Source organism: Bidens hawaiensis, unplaced genomic scaffold (genome assembly GCF_021521415.1).
Source record: "Bidens hawaiensis isolate Kalapana, Puna unplaced genomic scaffold, B.hawaiensis_p1.1 tig00031426_1, whole genome shotgun sequence".
Taxonomy (NCBI): Eukaryota; Viridiplantae; Streptophyta; class Magnoliopsida; order Asterales; family Asteraceae; genus Bidens; species Bidens hawaiensis.
This window is the reverse complement of record NW_027495285.1, coordinates 1-20,927: the sequence shown is the minus strand read 5'-3', so window position 1 is coordinate 20,927 and position 20,927 is coordinate 1. Positions and strand designations below refer to the sequence as shown.

General features: G+C 34.9%; 1 protein-coding gene across 3 annotated transcripts; it reads right to left on the bottom strand.

Annotated features, from left to right (window-relative positions):
* Positions 1-5,985: 5,985 nt before the first annotated feature.
* Positions 5,986-7,925, bottom strand: LOC143582049 (uncharacterized). Of its 3 annotated transcripts, none has more exons than XM_077064701.1 (4): positions 6,718-6,871; positions 6,573-6,638; positions 6,400-6,499; positions 5,986-6,232 (listed from the first exon to the last, which is right to left on the bottom strand). In XM_077064701.1, exons 1-4 carry the CDS (start codon positions 6,732-6,734, stop codon positions 6,032-6,034), a joined length of 384 nt encoding a protein of 127 aa, XP_076920816.1. In that variant the 5' UTR covers positions 6,735-6,871; the 3' UTR covers positions 5,986-6,031. The 3 variants fall into 3 exon arrangements, 1 of the variants encoding a protein (XP_076920816.1); XR_013143916.1 differs by lacking the exons at positions 5,986-6,232; positions 6,718-6,871 and adding exons at positions 7,003-7,293; positions 7,603-7,925 and having other exon boundaries at positions 6,425-6,485; XR_013143917.1 differs by lacking the exons at positions 5,986-6,232; positions 6,400-6,499; positions 6,573-6,638; positions 6,718-6,871 and adding exons at positions 7,493-7,551; positions 7,603-7,925.
* Between the last annotated feature and the right edge of the window lie 13,002 nt (positions 7,926-20,927).

The window sequence follows — 20,927 nt, the reverse complement described above, 5'->3', positions numbered from 1 at the left end:
ACAAGCAGACAGGAAGGCATGCAAATTAATTTAAGCTCACAAGCTAGTAGCTCAACTATATTTATTTATTTTTTGATGAACCGCACTTTATTTTTTATTCTTCTTTCATCGATTATTATGAGCGGCTAAACTTTTATACTGTCTGGGTTTGGATGAATACTTTTTAGACTCGTTTTACTTTTGGATTACTTTTTATTGGTTCATGTTTTGGTAAAGTTTTTATTTTATTTGGTTGTGATGCATATGCGTATTTGGTATTAATTTATAATCAATTTATTGTTCCATATGCGTCTTTGTGAACGTCTTTCATGTACGGATGAATATTAGGTTGTTTACAGTGTGTTTACAACTAGTTTATGGTTTATTGTTAACGTATTTCATATGAACGGTAATTAAGAGTTTAGAGATACCTTATATTCTGTCACTTGAGAGACCGAGAGGTAATTATAAGTGTCGCCTGTTTTGGTCTTTTGAGGGTTTGGGTAGTGATAGCCCGAGAGTGAGTTACCCTAGATTCCTTTAGATTCTTACATATCCAAATTATAACCGAATTCAATAAAAATACCCATTTACGCCTTAGGGTGTTTTGTGATTAGAGAGATCGGGAGGTGATCTAACATACTTTAGTTATTCCTTAAGTTTCATAAATTTAGATAGGTTACCAATCATAAATCCAATACCGAGAGTTTACGAGTTGACTAGTAGGATTTCTTGCCTAGGTAGTTGTTTCCCCAATTTAAGTTTTACCCTATTTGTTCGTGTCTAGTTTCCGTGTCAGTTTTAGTCTAAGTATTATTTAGTTTATAGTTAATAATTAAAAAACACAAAAATTAATTAAATATATTTATTTAAGTTATTAGTTAGAGTCTAGTTTATGTGTCGCTAGTGTCCTTTGGGCTTGATGTCCGGACTTCATTAGGCTTTACTACAGTCGACATGTACACTTGCCTGTCTAGTGGTCTAGCATTAGGAGAGTATAGGTTTAGAAATTTAAAACTAAAGTGTCTAGGTTATGTTATATTTTAATAGACCATTTTGCACATCAGTACACTTGCCTAATTATGTGTAGTCTAGTTGATATACAAATCATTTATAAATTTAAAACTCAACCTTGTGTGAAACAAAACCTTTATGAAAAACTAACAATTTTTGCATACCACTTCACTGCGCATCAAGGTTGCAAGAATAACAAGATACGAAATTTAATAGAATACCGTATCAAGGTTGCAAGAATAACAAGATACGAAATTGATAGAATCCCTTAAGTCACGCCTATAAAGTAGGATAATTTTAATTGCACATGCATGTTGGATAAAACACATCATACTAAAATACTCCTATACATACTTTAAATATTAACTAAAAATATAACACACCACGAATTTAATCAAATTTTCATCTAGACCATTGATACACCACATCCAATGGTCAAGATTGTTTCCAACCTTTCTTAGACATTATGAACTTTTTAGAATAATCTCATCATATATATACACACACATACACACATAGGGGTAGGTTAAAGTATAAAAGACATATTTTTTAGGAAGAGTATGAATAAATTTAGGATTTAGTGGTTGAGGTTAATAGTTTTCAAAATAACAAATGGTTTCTTAACTCATCCACCTCCACATAGTTTCAAGCCCACGTAGTTTCCGAACTTCAAATTTTATACTCTTCTTACCAATCTGAGGTAACTAATTTTTTTTATTTAAATCCTTCTCAATTTATGTGTGTATGTGTGTTTTTATATTAGGGCAATTTTTACTCACACTGGGTCCTTAAAGTCCCGCGCATTTTCAGAGATAATCTTGATGATTTTAAACTGCTATCATAATCATATATCAAGGTTGTTACAATGTGTAACATAAATTAACTATAACAAATTTGAAAAAAAAAATAGAAAATGTAGCCAAAACAAAACAAAATGAGCATTAACAAATGGTTTAAACGGCTCGTAAGATTTACACCCTAAATCCAAGGACGATAATTTATCATGCATCTTTGATCGATAGAAGTTTGTACACCTACATTTGTAACAAACTCAAACTTATTTTAACCTTCTTCATCTTTCTTTCTTTCTTTCTTTCCTTTAATAGCTAAACACGCCCTTTTTATTAAATCGTTTTATCCAGGACCCTAGGTATTTACGAAAGAAGCTTTGTCTTTTACCATAATGCTATTCCTCAGGTAGCTCTATTTGGTCATATTTGTTTCAACTAGGTATCAATCTTGTTGTGTTGTGGTGGCGCAATGACGCGAATTTGATAAACCTATCTTCTCTACAATGAATCAGCATTGGATAGATTATCCAACCCGAACCCGCAATGTCTTCGCGCCATGAATTTAGTCGGTATCAGTGACTTCGAAATGACGACATTAAATCCATGAACGTCCAAAATAACACTGACACATGCACAATTTATTTTTAAATTGAGAAAAATTCAGTCGGTAATGGTTAAGTTCGTTATGGTACTAGGTTTTCTAATTTGTCATTATTATTTAACTAGTGGGTTCACCCGACGTGATACGACGAAATGGGGTTGTCACCAGATATTGTTGTGTATGTATTTGTGAGGAATGCAAACATTTTAGGTGTAGTTCATACTGGTTTTTTTTCTAATATACATGTTGCATAAATACTTTAGGCTTGTACATGCCCGTATGTGCAAACATAATATCCACGACATTTTGATGACCAAGTTGCCCTGTAGCGTTTAGTGGGGCATCTATTGGGTTTACATAGCAAGTGCAAGGTTCTTATACACAAAAAGTTAGTCTTGTCTTGTGTTGTCAAAAGTTATGTTTTTATGGTAGATGTCTTCGGTCTTGTTGTTCCAAAAAAACAAGCTTATGTGCGAATGTCCTTCGTTGCATCTTTTATTTCTTTTCCCTCTGACATGTGATCAATTAGATAAGTGACATACTATTGTTCTCTGTTAAAAGCTATCTTCTAGAACCGCAAACCAAAATGCCTTTCATATCATATTTAAGCATAATGCCCTTCACAACACGAAGCAGTCGTGCCTCTGATGTGCTTTGGGTTTTGCTTTCCCTTGTGTGAACTTACTTATAGAACTGAATGAACACATTTTTTGACTTCGTAATAGCATACACAATTACCAAATGATATATTCAAAACCAATTGAGATTCCAGACTATGTGACCACTAAAATGTAGAATGCAATCGTTGATGCTACTACATTTGGGTGGGTGGGTGGGGGGGGGGGGGGGGGTGTTGCACATACTTAACTATTTGATTTATGAATTGAATATTAAAAACCAATTGTGATTCCCATCACTAATCTATTATAACTAGTAGTTGACCCGTCCGGTGGACGGGAACATCAACTTCCGAATATGATGATTACATGAATTTGGTTTTTAATATTAGTTGAGACATACATATGATATGAGTCAAAACATTATTCTAAGAAGTGATTATTCCAACTTTCTTGTAGGTAAAAATCATTATATAAATTTTGTGTTTTTTTTGTTGTTAATATAATTAATGAAGAATTAATTAAAAAATTGTTAATCTTTCATCATCATCATCATCGTACTCAGTATATCTCACCAATAGCAAAGCTATGGTAGGGTCTGAGGAGGGTAAGATGTAGACACCCTTACCTCTACCCTTTAGGAATAGAGAGGCTGCTTCCGGTGAGACCCTCGGCTCGATAGTAGTTTTGCATCAAGCCTTGGACATAAGGCACATAGCAGTCAATCATCGGGACAACGGCTGATTGGTGCATGTACCCTAGTCTTTTGGCTATCAACGCCACCACATGATGCCTGATTAACCTTCCGCCACTTTTAACGTTATTTTCACGAGATTAGTAAAATAACGTCAAAATTAGTGCAATTTCACTTTTGCCCACCCGAGGTTCAAAATAACGTCAAAATTGTTAATCTTTGGAAAACAAAATAACTATTTAGATGACTAAGGGTAAATAGTTCAAAAATCAAAACTCTAGAAAAAGTATCCGTCTCCAAAAAAGAATTATAACCAAAAATAGTATAAATTAATGATTTTTTTGTTTTTCCGAAAGGAAACCTTGTGATTTTATATGCACATAATACCGTTGGTAGACAGTAACCAACTGTAACTTTGCCACACCGGTTTTGCAACCAAATACGTTTAATCTCCAAAAGAAATGTTTTGAAATGAAAAACACCTATATCCGGTTTATTCTTTAAAGATTAATATGCTAACCTGGCTCATTTCGCCTTTTAAACGGTTAATTCTATCTGCATTAGGGTCATTAGAGTAATACCGCATTTGTTGGCTCAAAATCCTTGAAAATTCATCATTCATGCCATAAGCTTGAGCTGATAATATTGCTCGACCATAAGTCCTCACAAATCTTTTACCCGGGCAGATTACGGATAATCTGGGGGTTAAATAGATGTTTCCCACGAGGGTTAGGTCCGGCAAGATGGTTCCTCTGATGACCTGCAAAACAGACACCGTGAGCTCGTCACTGAGAAGGGGGGGTACCTCCTTGTGACCACCCTCCGGCGTGAGAATCAGACTAGATTGCTCTTGAATATAAGTGTATATTAAGAGAAATGACTAGAGCATATATGATGGTATCATATGAGATGATAATACCGTTCCAAGGTGTTGGAGTATTTATAGCCGAAGGTAGGTTTCCAAGAAGGTACAGCCGGCTGAATAGTATTCCTGTTCTGACAACTGTGGGCTACGCACGTGCCATGCTGGTGGTTGGTGGGTAGGCAGCGGCTGATAGTGACCAGGCCGGCTGTGTACTATTCCTGTTCCACCAACTGCAGGCACGTCCTCCGACAGGTTGGTGAGTAGGCAGCGGCTGATAGTGACATATAGTACAAGAGCGTGCTGCTCGTCATACTGTTGTCAGTGAGCTGTCGTATCTTTGGTCAGATTTTTTATCCATACCTCGTCAGGTACAGTACAAAAGATCCTCCAGTATCGTACGGACTGGCTCATTTGTGCGGGAGTGTCCCCGGCTTTGTGCGGGAGTGTTCCCGGCTTGCTCACTCCTTCAGGTGACATTACTGAATTATTTAAGAGTTAAGTGCCTTGTGTGTGTAGCCTTGCTGCGCGGGTAGCCTTCCCTGATGGCTAGTATCCGTTGCTGCGGGAATAGGCGGACTACGTCGACCATTGGGAGGCTTTTCCTGCGGGAACAGCTTGCGTACTGCGCGTAAGGACGTCACGTCTGAGCATGGTGGGTCCTGTGGATCCAGTTGGTTTCTGCGCAGACGTCTCTTCAAGGTGAGTCTTGCGAGTTTAGCCTTTGCACAGACGTCCCTGTTGAAGGTAGAGTCTTGCGGGTTCAACTGCGCAGACGTCCCTCTTTGAGGTGAGTCTTGAGGGTCCAACTGGGCTCTGCTGGGACCTACCTCTTCAGATGTATGTCTTCAAGAAAAGCAAATGGAATCCTTCCTGAATAATAATTAACTGTTATCTACTTTCCCCAAATTTTGCAAATATTCAAATCACATTACTCATTAAAGCATGCGGTACAAACTATAAACTACACCTGTAATCGAACCAACGGACGAACACAGTTCGTTCATTTAACTTTAAAGGAACACGAACACAGACAAGTAAGCGAACTAACATTTGTTAAAAATCTAAACAAATACAAACAAACATAAATGAGCTCAAAGAAACAAATATAAAACATTAAATATCTTATATAATATATAAAATACATTTAATTCTTTTCTATTAATATATAAACGATCGAACCATGTCTTCATGTGTGTTCGTTTAACAAAATGAACAAAAACTTTTTATTTATGTTCGTCTATTTATTAAATAAACGAACATAAACAAACTTCCGGCAGAACAATTCATGAACGCTTCATTGAACGTTCTGCTCGTTTACAAGCCTAGTACAAACTTTGAAAGCAAGAGTTCTCTTTTCTTTTCTTTTTATTTTATTAATTTTGTGTTTTACAATTCATGAAAGCATACATTACAAGCTTTGAAAGCAAGATTTTTTAAACTTTTTTAAAGTATTTTAAATATATTTAATTTTTAACATATATGGGAATTAAACAAGATGCACAATTTAAATATATGGGAATTAAGAAAAACTGTAAAATATCTCCATGTAGTACTCATGGAGGTGCAGCCCCCACGTCGTGTAATTGAAGCCGTAGAATGAGATGGAGCTGATGATGCCATCTCAGAATCACATGACATAGGTTCATTCCCAGAATCATCCATTACAAAGTTCTGCTATAGTGAAATAATATTCAAAGTTAAGTGACAACAAAAAAAAAAAGAAAAGAAAAGAAAAAAACACAAAACACAAAAGAATATAGTCTAAATAAAACATATGATATAGAAATCAAAGAAAAAATATTATGCAGTATTATTTAGCTTACAGAAGTTAAACAAACCTCACACTGGAAATAATTGGAAGATGACTCTGAACCTCCACCCATTGCTCCATTTGCCAAAGCATTTTTTCGGGGTCTTGCGTCAGCTATGTATAACTTCCTAGTAATAGTATTATCAACTCAATATAAATAATGTAACTGAAGAAAGAAAATACTCTATAAAAAGCCTTTACCTCCATCCTTCTTTCCCTTTAGAATGTCGAGTATAAGGTGCACCAACTAAACTCTCATCGGCATTGCTGCATAATGTCATCACAAGAAATTTATGCCCAATTGTAACATATTTAAGGAATTTTACATACACAAAGTAAGCATCACCTCCTCATATTCATCATGAGGCCAACTAACAGTTGAGATGACAGAGCAGACTGCTCCAGTGCCTACATATCATTGAAATAAACGCATCATGAGTTCTAAAAAATATACACGCGAGCTAATAAAGATAACAAATACTTATGTTTATTGCACCATGATATTACAGGCAGTCTACACTGTGCACGATTCAGCAGATCTGTCCCTATAATCAGCAATACAAGGGATGACAACATAATATAAAATTGAAAAAAGTTGTCATAATTGGATAAACTGTGAAAGCAAAGATACCTCACCTGATGGATTTTGGAACTAACAAAGCAAAAGGGTAGGTTGCACACATGTTATAATTTGCGTTTACATCACTAATTCTCCACAAATCATTAGATAATTTGAATAAACCATATTCTATTATGTCCATTGATGACTGAAGTGATCCCAGACCAAAAAGCCGGTAGTACTCGTTTACTAACTGCACTCTAGGATTAGTGGTACTGTAGTTGGAATGACCAGAAGTAAAAGCATAGAGATCAGTCTTGCCGGTCTTGTCCCCTTCAGCAATGGAGCAACGACAGCATGTCTCTGTATAATACAAGCCAAAACAACCATATATAACAATACAAAATGTTAGAATTTACAATTGCAAATGACAACTGACCTGCTTGGTACCATGGCGGAAACTGAATATAATGATTCTCATATCTTTGCCTGCAAAAGCAACAAACCTGATAACTAAGTAAAATTTTGAATTCTCATTGTATGAAAAGTACACAGATAAATTTTTGCTCTCATACCCAAGCAATTTTATGACGGTTACAAGCTTGGTCATGGTCTTCAAAGCTATGCTATTAACAGTTGCAATATCAAAATCGGAATCGAGAATTCGCTTACCTAATTAGTGGTTGAATACTTGGCATTGATTATCTATGGAAGTGGTTAACTGATTCTCACACCGTCATTAGTTGTTTCGATAGATTCAGAGAATGAAAGGTTTTGTTAAAGCCTTGAAGACCGCTTGAGAAAATTGAAATCGATCTACCTACAAAATAAATAACGATATCAATTGCCATAAATTAGGGCTCAATTACCTGCAACGATTGTTTACTGATTTGAATTGAGTGCTACGGTGGTCTTGTATTTGAAATTGAAACTTGATAGTGGAATTGAATTGAGGAACCGTATCGATAACTGCATGCGGAAAGAAAGGGAGAAAAAACGTGTATGGAGCTAGGTAACCTCCATGATAACTGCCAGTTTTAGATTGATCTATGGCTATCCTCACTCTTCTCTGGCCATATAATATATAATATATAATGAAACAAACAGAACTTGTGAATGAGAAAGTACCTAATGATAATTCTGTTTAATCTTTGAACATGTTGGTTTGCTTCTAGCATTTCCAAACAGTTATCAACAAACCGTCTTCTCAAACTTGAAAACCAATAATAACAAGTACTATGCATCTGCAGAAAATAGAACCTAATAGAGAAACCAAAGCTATGCACAATGTAGACAGGCCTCATATACTAAAAATGTTAATTAAAGTTTAAAGCAATTGAAATACAAAAACCATGGAATCATTACCAAAAAATAAAACACATGCAACAATCAGTCCGTACGCGCACTTCATACCTGCAAAAGACAAACAACATTGTCAATTTAAGCGAGACAGAAATAAGATATTGTTGCATTAATTAAACTACAAAGTTATTCAAATCAGTTTCAAACCCATGAAACCGGACTGTAGTCGTGAATGCTACGGTGGACCAACTATATTTTTAATAAATACTTTTTACTTCCAATTAGAATGAGCTAACAAGAACTTGTTCAAAAAAACTTAGAAGTAAACCTTATCTGCTGCTCAAACTACAACTTTACAATCGATTCACAAAATAAATGAAAGCACCTCATCAATAAACACAAAAACCTACCAAAAATACCAAAATCACATACATATTACCTACAATTGAAGGCAAGTCACATGAAGAAAAAATATCTCTTGAGCATTCCATTATATACCTGGCATGCATTTAGAAAACCAAAGTCTTTTGATCACTAATAAAGAGCTCATGCCAGAAACACAACCAACATTAGGAAGACTCAACCTCTGTAACACTAACCAAAGGAAAAAAACAAAGCCCGACAACCATAGACATTCCGTCGAACAGCTGGAGTGCAACACATCAAACGAACATAAAGACCTTAAATCCCGAATGCAACAAAAGAAAGAGACAACAAACGTACCTACCACCATTTCGGATTAGGGTTCCTGCATCATTAACCAAAGCCTTAACAACCAACACATCCGCCACCAAGGATTACGAAATGAACCCGGCAGCAGTAGGTGAAGGTGAAGGTGAAGGTGATGGTGCGAAATCAAACGCATGTGTGATGATATCATAAATTAGACACCTGGAAACTTAATATCACATGAATATGGTCTACAATTTTTACTGCTGAAGCTACAACTCGGTATGCACCAGAAAGTTTACGATTGTTTATATATATAATCTGGGAATTTTGTTTTGGTATGTTGTTAAATTACGGGTGTGAATTTATTAAGTTAGGATTTAGATAAGAAAATGAAAAAGTAGATACTAATAATTAATAAATTTATAGAATTAACTAATGTAATAACAAATTTTAAAAATATTTGAGGATTAATGTGATAAGAGACAAGTGATAACTAAAAAACTTGCTTCTAATTTGAACAAGATTAAAAAAATCTATGATGCATTTTTTACAACTCTTGATTTATAAACAACTTGTGATTTATTATTTTGTTCCTCTTGTGATATTAACGAAATATTCAGGGACCCTAATATTTAATGAGTTTAATATTTAATAATATAAAATATACAAATCTAGTTTTTATTTATTTTTATTTATACCTTAATCTTTAATAATTATTTATTAGTTGATTTAGTATTATAGTTTTTAATTTCTTTTATTTAATTTTCTTATAACAATATGCTTAGTATTAAATAATACATATTGGTTGGGCCGGGCATCATGTCGCATCAATACATGACATACAAATGGTTATTCTTGTTCGAGTCAAAAACATGTTCGGGTCAAAAGAGTATATTAGTATTTTGGCAATTATGGTTTAGCCCACATAACCCTTTAAACTTAAAAGTGAACCTTTTAATTAACATTTCAACACTTGATGTTTGAATTTTATAACAATTCCAGCCTCTAACACTAACTTAATTAATTTTTTCTAGTTAAGATTGAGTATATAAGTCATTAGATTAGTAGAATCATTTAATAGTTTGGGGGGAAGGGAGGCATATGTGTCACTACTTAAAATAAGAAAAAATAATACAATTAATAACATTTATATATATATATATATAGGTGGGTTATTATACAATAATCAGTTATCGTACATTAGGTACGCGAGTTTTATAAACGTCGATTTTACGCGGTGGCATAATCGTAAATAACCTAAATCTAATTCATCAATTGATTCATCAGACGTCCATCCATATCAAAATAATTCAATCGTCGATCCATATCAAACTAATCTACAGATTGACATCAAACTAAATTGAGTTATCTAAACCTAAAAAATGTTCATTACCTGCGAATAAACTTCAAACACAATAGACCAATTTTTTTTACAATTAAACAAACGATTGTTGTTTGTTCTTCAATGTTTCGCCTAATCATACATATTTGAGCCTTCAATTTTACAGTTGCAACTTATTTTGGATGTTAAACAAAACTGAAGACACTGTACATTTAAACGTTCTGACAAAAAGCGAACACCTTTAAACGTTCAAGTTTAAAAGTTCTATACCAAATCTTTAGAAGTTCTAACAAAAAGGTTTAGAGGTTCTAACAAAAACATCAATCGATTATGGAATTGCATAAATAATGCACTCAATCGAGCTAATACGTTCTGAAACAAAACTGAAGACCTTTAAATGTTCTGGCCAAAAAAAGAACATTTTTAATCGTTCTAATACGTTCACAGATGTTCTGGGTGTTAAAAAAATAAACATATTTAAACGTTCAAATACGTTCTAAAAAGTTCTCGATGTTCAAAAAAGTTTAGAAGTTCTGATAAAGTTTAAGCTTAGAAGTTCTAAGAAGTTCCGAGTGTTCAAAAAAGTTTAGAAGTTCTAAGAAGTTCTGGGTGTTCAGAACTTCTAAAACTAACAAAAAAAAAATTAAACACCTGTAAAGATGAAATTGAACACTGAAATCACTTCATATAATCTCATAATCATCAAACAACGTCAATCGACCGTTAATTTTATCATTGATTCGATCATATGAACAAAATATGGAACGTCTGCAACTGGGTTTACTCAAAACTCAAATTTGATTAATTGAAACTTCAAATTGATGATTAATTGGATCAAATTCAAAGTTTAATTGATCAATTAGTTCAACAATTTCAATTTCAATTTCAATTGGTCAATTTTATCAACTGACCTGTGAAAAAGGCGTGACGAGAAAGATGGTGTTCACGACGGTATCGTCGACGGTGGATGCAATCATTGGACGGTGACGGTGAAGGTGTACGGAATCGATGGAGCAGTGGATCAGAGTTGATGGGAGCAGAGGATCAGAGCAGTGCGTGATTTCTGAAAATCGATGGTGTAGAAACTCGCATACCTATTGTATGATAAAGGATTATTGTATTGGATCCTTTATCTATATATATATACACACACACAATAGTGGGAGATTTGTGCTTCATCATGTTGTACATCATGCATTACCAATTATACTTTATGCTTTAGTGATTTTCTTTATTTTTTCTATTTTTATTATTTGTTTTTAACTTTTGACCCCAACACTTTTCATAGTTTACAAATATGTCACAAATTATTTTTTTAGTTTTAACCCCCAACATTTTTTCACATTCAATTTTGGTCTCATATACTTTTCATCTTTTGGTATCATGTACTTTTCTTCTTTTGCAATTTTTTAGTTTAACGTTTTGGTCTAAATTTAACGAGTTAACACGCTGCAACACATGTGTGTGGTTCAACATTTTTATGTCTAATTTTTCCCGTTCAATGGTCTCATCGCAGCACGTAGATGTTAAGTTGACTTGGTTATTTTTTTCTATATTTGACGTCGGAAGATTTGTGCTTTATCATGTTGTACACTTTAATTTACCAATTATACTTTATGCTTTAGTGATTTTCTTTATTTTTTTCTAATTTACCTCTTTTTATTTTTTTTTAACTTTTGACCCCAACACTTTTCATAGTATACAAATATGTCACAAATTATTTTTATAGTTTTAACCCCCAACATTTTTCCACATATTTTGGTCTCATATACTTTTCATCTTTCGCAATTTTTTTGTTTAACGTTTCGGTCTAAATATAACGAGTTAACACGCTGCAACGCATGTGTGTGGTTCAACATTTTTATGTCTAATTTTTTTCTGTTTAATGGTCTCATCACAACTCGTAGATGTTAAGCTGACTTGGTTATTTTTTTCTATATTTGACGTCGGGGGATTTGTACTTTATCATGTTGTACACCATAATATACCAATTATACTTTATGCTTTAGTGATTTTCTTTATTTTTTCTAATTTTCTTTTTTATTATTTGTTTTTAACTTTTGACCCCAACAATTTTCATAGTTTACAAATATGTCACAAATTATTTTGTTAGTTTTAACCCCCAATATTTTTTCACATTAAATTTTTGTCCCATATAATTTTCATCCTTTGCAATTTTTTTGTTTAACGTTTCGGTCTAAATTTAACGAGTTAACACGCTGCAACGCATGTGTGTGGTTCAACATTTTTATGTTTAATTTTTCCCGATTAATGGTCTCATCGCAACGCGTAGATGTTAAGTTGACTTGGATATTTTTTTTCTATATTTGATGTTTCAGTTTAATTTTTGTGTGCTAACACGACGCAACGAGCGTGTGTAGTCCAACATTTTCACGTCTGCTTTTTGTTCGGTTTTCTTCATGGTTAACGAAAGTTACGGGCCGCGAGTGAGGGAATGGTGACCGAAGGCGGTGGTGGTGGTAACTTCATGCTTTCGAGTGAATTGGATGTATAAATACATTGTTTTACACCCCGTCACAACGCAAGAGGTGTTAATATTAGTTAAATACATTTTTAGAATAACAATCATGATATCATTAAATAATTATACATTTTTTTTTAAATCTCTTTCATAATTGTAATTTTTGACCAAATACACAAAGTATTTTTTATATTTTAATTGTTTTAATTGTATTATTAATTTTAAACACACTATTGCGATTTGCTTATTCTTATTTTCATTTTGTTACAAGTTTTGTTTAAATCAAAGTTGGTCTCAGTTTCTATGTGAAGAGACATGCATATTTTAATCTATGTTTCAGTATAAACTTTCCTACTTTAGGCAAAGCATCTCTACCGCCACGCTTCTAACTCCGGCTTCAACAAACCATCCATCCCTGCCGGCTTTCTTTTCCATATGTTACGTTAGCCTCAATCATCAATTTAATTCTTTTAATTGATGTCAGTTTGTATGTAATATAAAAAACACCAACACCAACTTCTTCATCACCAGACTCTACACAAGGAAAGGTATGTTATACTCTTCCTTCCTTTGTATTATAATCATTCCCATGATTCTTGATTTCATTATGCTTTGAAGCTAATTCACTTGGCTTTAATTACGGTTTATTATTGGTGGATAGCAGGCCCGGTTTTTGGGCCATGCGGCCCGTGCAGTGGCACGAGGCCCAAATTTTCAGAGGGCCCAAAGGTTTTATATTTTATCATACCCTGTTTGATATACATAGGCCAATAAAAACCCTGTTTGATATAGCCCAATAAAAACCCTGTTTTATGCGAGAGCCTAATAAAAACCACCGTACGTGAACGAATCAACAATAAATCTGTCATCAACAACTGCGACCGGAGATTAGGCCACCGGACACCGGAAATCGGGAATCGAAGCCTCGAAGGCTTGTAACTATAAATTTTTATTACTTTCTGTTAGCTAATGAGTTGATCAAATTTTATGCTTGCAAATAGTAACTAGAAGGTATAAGGCTGAGGGGTGTGGGGGGCTTTAATGGGGGCTCCAACCAATAATATTATGACGTGTGGCAGAGAGAGAAACTGGATAAGGGGGGTGTTGGAGCCCCCGTTGGAGCCCCTGGCCCTGGTGTGGGGGGCTTTAATGGGGGCTTTAATGGGGTATAATTATATAGGAAAAATATTTTTTTTTTGGGTTTGTTCGGATCCCAACGGTCAAAAAACCATCAAATCCCGTGCTTTTCTCTCTCTTCTCTCGCTAACCCCATCACGCCTGCATGTTTTTTCGCGCTAGCGCCCCGGTGGTGTGGTGTTAGCGCCTGGGGACGCGAGCGGAGGGGCTCTAGCGCCCCCGTTGAAGCCTCACACCCCTCAGCCTAACTGTGACTTGTGTGCTGCAAAATCGTTTATTTATTATGTTTTGACACAAAAGTACCTTTTTGTCTTTTTATGATGATTGTGACTGTGGACACTTCGTTGATCATTTTTTATTTATTTTTTTTACTATTAATTTTTTTGAGAGAAAGTATTTTGTGTTTGTGAGTTTGTCTAATAGGAGTCTTTTTTTTTTTAATTTCTTCGAGTAGATGAGTTGTTTTGGCTTCTTTTTTTTTCTAGTAATAATGAATGGTGAATATTTTTTTTGATCGAGACATTCTTACCGAGTCACATTGTTTGCCCTTTTGATGCTTTAAATAATATCAAGCGGCTTGGTCATATCCCTAATGCTTTAAATGCATATAAAGTACTTTTGACAATTCCGGTAACAGTGGCATCGGCAGAAATAAGCTTTTCCAAATTTAAGTTGTTAAAGTCTTATTTACGATCGACAATGTCGCAAGAAAGACTCAACAGATTGGCAATGATATCTATTGAAAACGAAATATTAGAAGGTATGGACTATAAAGACTTGATCGAGAGTTTTGCTTCCCAAAACGCTAGGAGAGCCTCAAAATTCGCTTAAGTTTCATCGTTTTGATACACTAGTTTTGCTTTGTTTATTTTAAGGAATATGTCACAGCTTTATTTTATTACAGTTGTATTTGTATTATTGTTTTTTTATATATAATTGATGAGTTTATATTATAAGAAGGAGACCCAAAATTAGTCTCGCACGAAGCTTAAATTTCTTTTAGCATTCTTGGAGACGGGTCTGATGGATAGTTAGGTTTAATTTTCTTAGGTCATTTGATTCGGAATATTTATATTTTTCTTATATATTATTTATGATGATACATAATATGTTCCATTATCAAAAAGGTTAAAGGTGTCATAATATTTGTTTGGATGAAAATGTTAATCTCTTAATTTACGAACATGCCTTTCCCCTTTTGGTGTTTGTTAAAATTTTCAATTTAATTTTGATTTTTCTAATTCTGATTGATTACTGGATTATTTTAATTCCAATTTAGATTTCAGAACAGCTAAACATACCTGGTCTGGATAGTTGAAACTATTCATCTTTGTTTTTCAATCTTCTGATTAGTTAGTTTCTTAGGTATACATACAACTATGATGAAGCTTTTGTTAATGATTATAATTTTAATAGATTTGTTATTGTTGTTGGAGATGATTTGAGCTTTTTAGATCTGAGATTGATGATCAGCTGTGCCAGCAACTTAATGGTTGTTCAGGTGAAGGCGTCTATAACCAACTTCAAGTAGTGAGTGGTTTCAGATTTCGATCATATCCGGTAAGATTAGTTTACTGAATATCTATCTACTTTTGTTTTTGTCAAGGGGATTTTCATGTGAGTCTTAAAAAGTGTGCTATTCTTCTTCTTGCATTGTCAAGACAATTTTGTTCACTGCGTTTAAAGCACAACCTGAGTTTACTTAGTCCATTTGGTTTAGTCTTTAGTTAAAATTGCATCTTTAAAATTGGAGAGACTTGCTAAGCGAAACAAGCTCTATATTCAGAATTTGAAATGACCAACAAAGATATAATAAACTTTTGGGTCAAACGCGCTGTGTTCGGGTCAACCCACAAATATGTGTTTCATGTTTGGGTTCATATGTCTAACACGATTTCCACAAGTTGATTAGGTTACCCACTCTATTATGGTTACATATATAGCAACTCTTATATGTTTGTTGGCGTTTTCATTTGAATTATGCTAAACCGTTGCAGCCAAGAAATCGCAATACAAGGTCAACAACAGCATGTCAAACATCTAGGCCAAACAGCAACTGCAGTGCCAAACATCATATGCAGGTCAAACATGCATCAACAGTCTATGTATGCGTGTGCAGTGTTTAGGCCAAATTAATGTATGCGTGTGCAGTGTTTAGGTCAAATTAATGTATGCGTGTGCAGTGTTTGTTAACCGGTTTAGAAATAGTTTATGTATGTGCAGGCTAGAAGGAGAGTCGTTGCTTCTAAATTAACCAACAAAAAGACGATAATGACCTTGAAGTTGAAGGAGAACATGTGGAAAGACGAAACGCGAGACTGGAAAGAGAGAAACGGATATAGGAGCGTGCGATATGCGATTGTAGAATATAATTATTCATCTTTCTTTTTTTTTTATTTTTATTTTTAATTCAAGCATGAGGGTCTCTCTGGAAGCCACCTCTTTATCCCGTTGGATAGAGGTACGGTGTGCCTACATCCCACCCTCCCCAGACGCTACTTATAGCTTTGCTGTTGGTGGGACTTAACTGGGTATGATTGATTGATTGATTTTTAATTCAAACATGACATGAAGAAAATTAAAACTTACCATGCTGGGAATCGTTTTGTTGGTTGGTTGGTAATTTTGTTACTTCTTCAAGTTTTAGGGAATAATTTCAAATTTGGGGTTTTAAGATTGTTAATTGATTATTACAAGGGAATAGTTCGTTCATACAACACTTTGTTAATTTTGTTGAATCCATAGTGGTATGAAAGGAGACATACAAATATGATAATTGAATTAACATTTTTGTATATTAATGTTATTGTTTTTCTTAGTTACCAACTAACCATACATACATAATAATAATAATAATAATAATAATAATAACAACGAAGCTATTAGTAGGGTCCAGGCATCTGTTTTGCTTAGTTAGATATTGTTTTAAATTTGGTCATTTGTTTTGCTTAGTTAGATATTGTTTTAAATTTGGTCATTTGTTTATTTAGGATAGAAGCAAGCTACTTATGAATAAGTGCTTTGTTTAAATTGTTTGTCTAATTATTGCGACTGAAATTAGAAAATTGAAGCTGCTCTTTCTTTCACTTGTCAAAAAAAAAAAATATAATTAAGTAGTTTGCTTGCGGGTTTACTTCTTAATATATGTTAACTATTTAGTAGTTCACTTAACCAAAATTTGGAATTAACTTATTAACATATGTGGAATTTGCCTTAACTAAAACTCAAATAACTTGACTCAAATTGCTTAAATTGGATTGGCCTTTACTTGAAAATACCATTCTTTCTATGATGTTTGCTGCTTGTTTCACTTATCAACAATTCTTAAAATACTTTCGGACACCCGCCGCAACGTTCGAGCTCTTTTACTATCACTAGTTAAGAATAAATAAAAATCTGAACCAGTGCAAACTATTTTTTAACTATGGAGAATTGAATCTGAATCAAAATATTCAAATAGTGAAGAATATGAAGAATCAAAATCATCAAATTTGAAGAGAATATAAGTTTAGAGTTAAAAGAAATCGTTTCATATTGTACCCTTGAATAGCAAATATGTTTGATAAATAACATATAATATCGAATTGAACGGCTGTGTGGTATGACTCTTTTGAAAACATTTGCATTCTAATTTTCTTGTGTTTGGGCGTATTGGCGTAATAGTAATTATACAATACACTATTTTTTATAATTGATTGTACTATAACAACTTTAACAGGATTGTTTATGTTATTATTATATATTTCTAAGTAAATAACATACATGGGCCAAACTATTAAATGTTGTTATCACTAGTTTACACAAACTAGGTATTTTTACTCCGCGAGTTGCTACGGGTTCAAAAGACAGAGAATAACATATAAACTGTGACGGTATATTCTACAAAGGTAATAAGGTAAGGAAAAAAAACTAATGAGAAAAACCAAAAAGTAAGTTTGTTAAAGTTTACAAACCGTAAAATAATACTAAAATCATGGGCAATAATGTAAAATGGATTAAAGTTTAAGAGTGTTATCGAAACATTTCTATCTACTTGGAAAAAAGTTGAAAGTCAGCTCCTAACAAGAATCAATTCACGTCGACACGTCATATCTTGTTTTAACATCCGTTGACGTATGTATCTATATTAAGTTATTAACTTTTTTTTTGAACGACAAATTAGGATCACTCACGGACCACTGAAGTATTATCGTGTCACCAGCAGAACCACGCGATCATGTCCATCTTCACTAGGCTAGGATCACTCACGGACCACTAGAGTATCATCGTGTCACCAGCAGAACCACGCGATCATATCCATCTCCACTAGGCAATAATGCCTAACCATCCATCTCCACTAGGCAATAATGCCTAACCACCAATTCAGGAGGAAACCCAATAAATCTTGGGAAAACCCCCTTGTGGAATTCGAACCCAGGACCTTATGGTCCTTAAGCCTTATCCTACCACCAAGATGTCACTAGGCTATAAAGCCATGGACATATTAAGTTATTAACTAAAAAACGAAAAAAGAAAAGAAAACGCTATTGAATGTCTAGTTGGTCAACCATCCATCTCTCTAATTGTATAGTATACTAGGATATTCTTTCCTATAAAATTAACAGTAGAATAGGTACAAAATTCAAACATATAAAAGGTTGGAAAGTTAAAAGGTAAAATTGTAAGGGTCATCGATCAAAATATTAATTTAATTAGGAAGATCTTAAATGCTATGTTTAACAAAAGATCTAGGACCGGTGAAGTTCATAAATATTAACAAAAGAGGGGGAACATGCTATGTTTAAGATTGCCAAAGCCAGGGAGCGTAGAAGGCAAGATCTAGGACCGGTGAAGTTCATAAAGGATACAGATGGGCATGTACTGGTCAAGGAGCAGGACATCAAGCTAAGATGGCAAACCTACCTCCACAATCTTTTTAACAATGGGAGAGCTTACCAAGAAGAACATGACAACACAAACTTTCAACGACAACAATCGAATAACTGCTACTGCCGACGGATCACACGAGAAGAGGTGAAGGATGCACTTAGGAGGATGGGAAGGTTTAAGGCGGTTGGCCCAGACAACATACCCATCGAGGTGTGGAAGTGTCTGGGGGAGGAAGGAGTCATGTGGTTAACTACTCTGTTCAATAGTATTCTCAAATCAGGTAAGATGCCAGACCAGTGGAGGAGCAGCGTTGTAGTTCCTATCTATAAGAACAAAGGAGACGCCCAATGTTGTGGTAACTACCGAGGAATCAAACTACTAAGTCATACTATGAAGCTATGGGAAAGAGTGATTGAGGTTAGACTTAGACGAGAAACTCAGGTTACGGTCAACCAATTTGGCTTCATGCCGGGGCGTTCCACCACAGAGGCAATACACCTTATAAGAAGATTAATGGAAAAGTATAGGGAGAAGAAGCGTGATCTACATATGGTGTTTATTGACCTTGAAAAGGCCTACGACAGTGTGCCACGACAAGTGCTCTGGGAGTGCTTGGAGGGTAGAAGAGTGCCCAGGAAATACATAGAGATAATTATGGATATGTATACCAGAAGTGAAACAAGTGTCCGTGCGCCAGTGGGGGATACTGATTTCTTTCCTGTAGAGGTAGGTCTTCACCAGGGGTCAGCGTTGAGCCCGTTTCTTTTTGCAGTAGTCTTGGATGAGTTGTCAAAGTCGATTCAGGGGACTCTCCCGTGGTGCATGATGTTCGCAGACGATATTGTGCTACTTGTTGAGAAAAAACAAGATCTAAACATGAGGCTTGAGGAGTGGCGAACAACCTTAGAGACAAAAGGTTGAAAGATTAGCCGATCTAAGACGGAGTACCTCCACTGTGATTTTGGTGGGATAAACGACAATGAAGACGCACAGATCACAATTGAAGGGCAGGTGGTTCCGCAGGTAACGAAGTTCAAGTATTTAGGATCATTTGTACAGAGCGATGGGGAATTAGACAGTGATGTGACCCACCGAGTTCAGGTAGGATGGTGTAGATGGAAAGCAGCCACAGGTATATCGTGCGACAAGAGTTTCCCGACTAAACTAAAGGGAAAATTCTATAGGGTGGCAGTTAGACCTGCAATGCTATGGAACAGATTGTTGGGCCATCAAGAAGGCACAAGTGCGGAAGATGGAGGTAGCAGAAATGAGAATGCTACGTTGGATGTGTGGGCACACAAGGCTAGACCGAATAAGAAACGTTGTGTTTCGCGAGAGATTAGGGGTGGCGAACATAGCAGACAAGATAAGAGAGTGGAGATTGAGATGGTTTGGACATGTTAAGAGAAGACAGACGACGAATCTTGTTAGATCCGTAGAAAACATTACTATAGAGTAGAGATGGCCAAAAAAACCGGTTGGGGAACCGGTTTACCGGTTTAAACCGGATACCGGTTTTTACGAAAATCGGTTTTTTAAAAACCGGTTTGACCGGTTTAGAAACCGCCGGTTCGTCTTTCGGTTACAAGTTCTAGATCCAAAACCGGTTAACGAACCGGTTAATGGAAAAAACCGGTTTTTTTTATTAACCGGTTATGGAAAAACCGGTTAAACCGGTTTATAAAAAAACCGGTTTTTTTATTAACCGGTTATGGAAAAACCGGTTAACCGGTTTATAAAAAAACCGGTTTATAACGGCTATATGCCCGTTTTTTTTGTTTTTGGACCGTTTTTTTTTTTTTTTACCATTTTACCCCCACAAACATCTATATATAGTTTAGGTTGGGTATTGGTTAGATCACACTCGATTATACAACTCCAAACGCTCTAAACGTTTATTTCATACGCGATTATTTTGTTATCTCACGCTCAATTATACCACATTACCACTCCATACGCTCTTATTTCGTAGTCGTTTATTTCATACTCGAGTATACCACTCTTATTTCGTAGTCGATTATCATGGCCTCCCAAAGTGCTGCTTCATCCGTCAACATGGGTGCCTCGAACACGGGAGAAACGGTCGTTCGGGTCATCCCCACGAAACGAAACCATGATGTTTGGCAACATTTCGACCTATGCGAAATGTCTAACGGTAGCCAAAAAGCTCGATGCAAACATTGTTTGAAGTTT

Bases quoted from the DNA above. Each gene is read 5' to 3' on its own strand.
- LOC143582049 (XM_077064701.1), bottom strand. The intron at 6,500-6,572 runs GTAAAGGCTTTT...TACTATTACTAG, and splicing joins AAAGGGAAAGAAGGATGGAG to GAAGTTATACATAGCTGACG. The intron at 6,233-6,399 runs GTTTGTTTAACT...TCACTATAGCAG, and splicing joins CCAATTATTTCCAGTGTGAG to AACTTTGTAATGGATGATTC.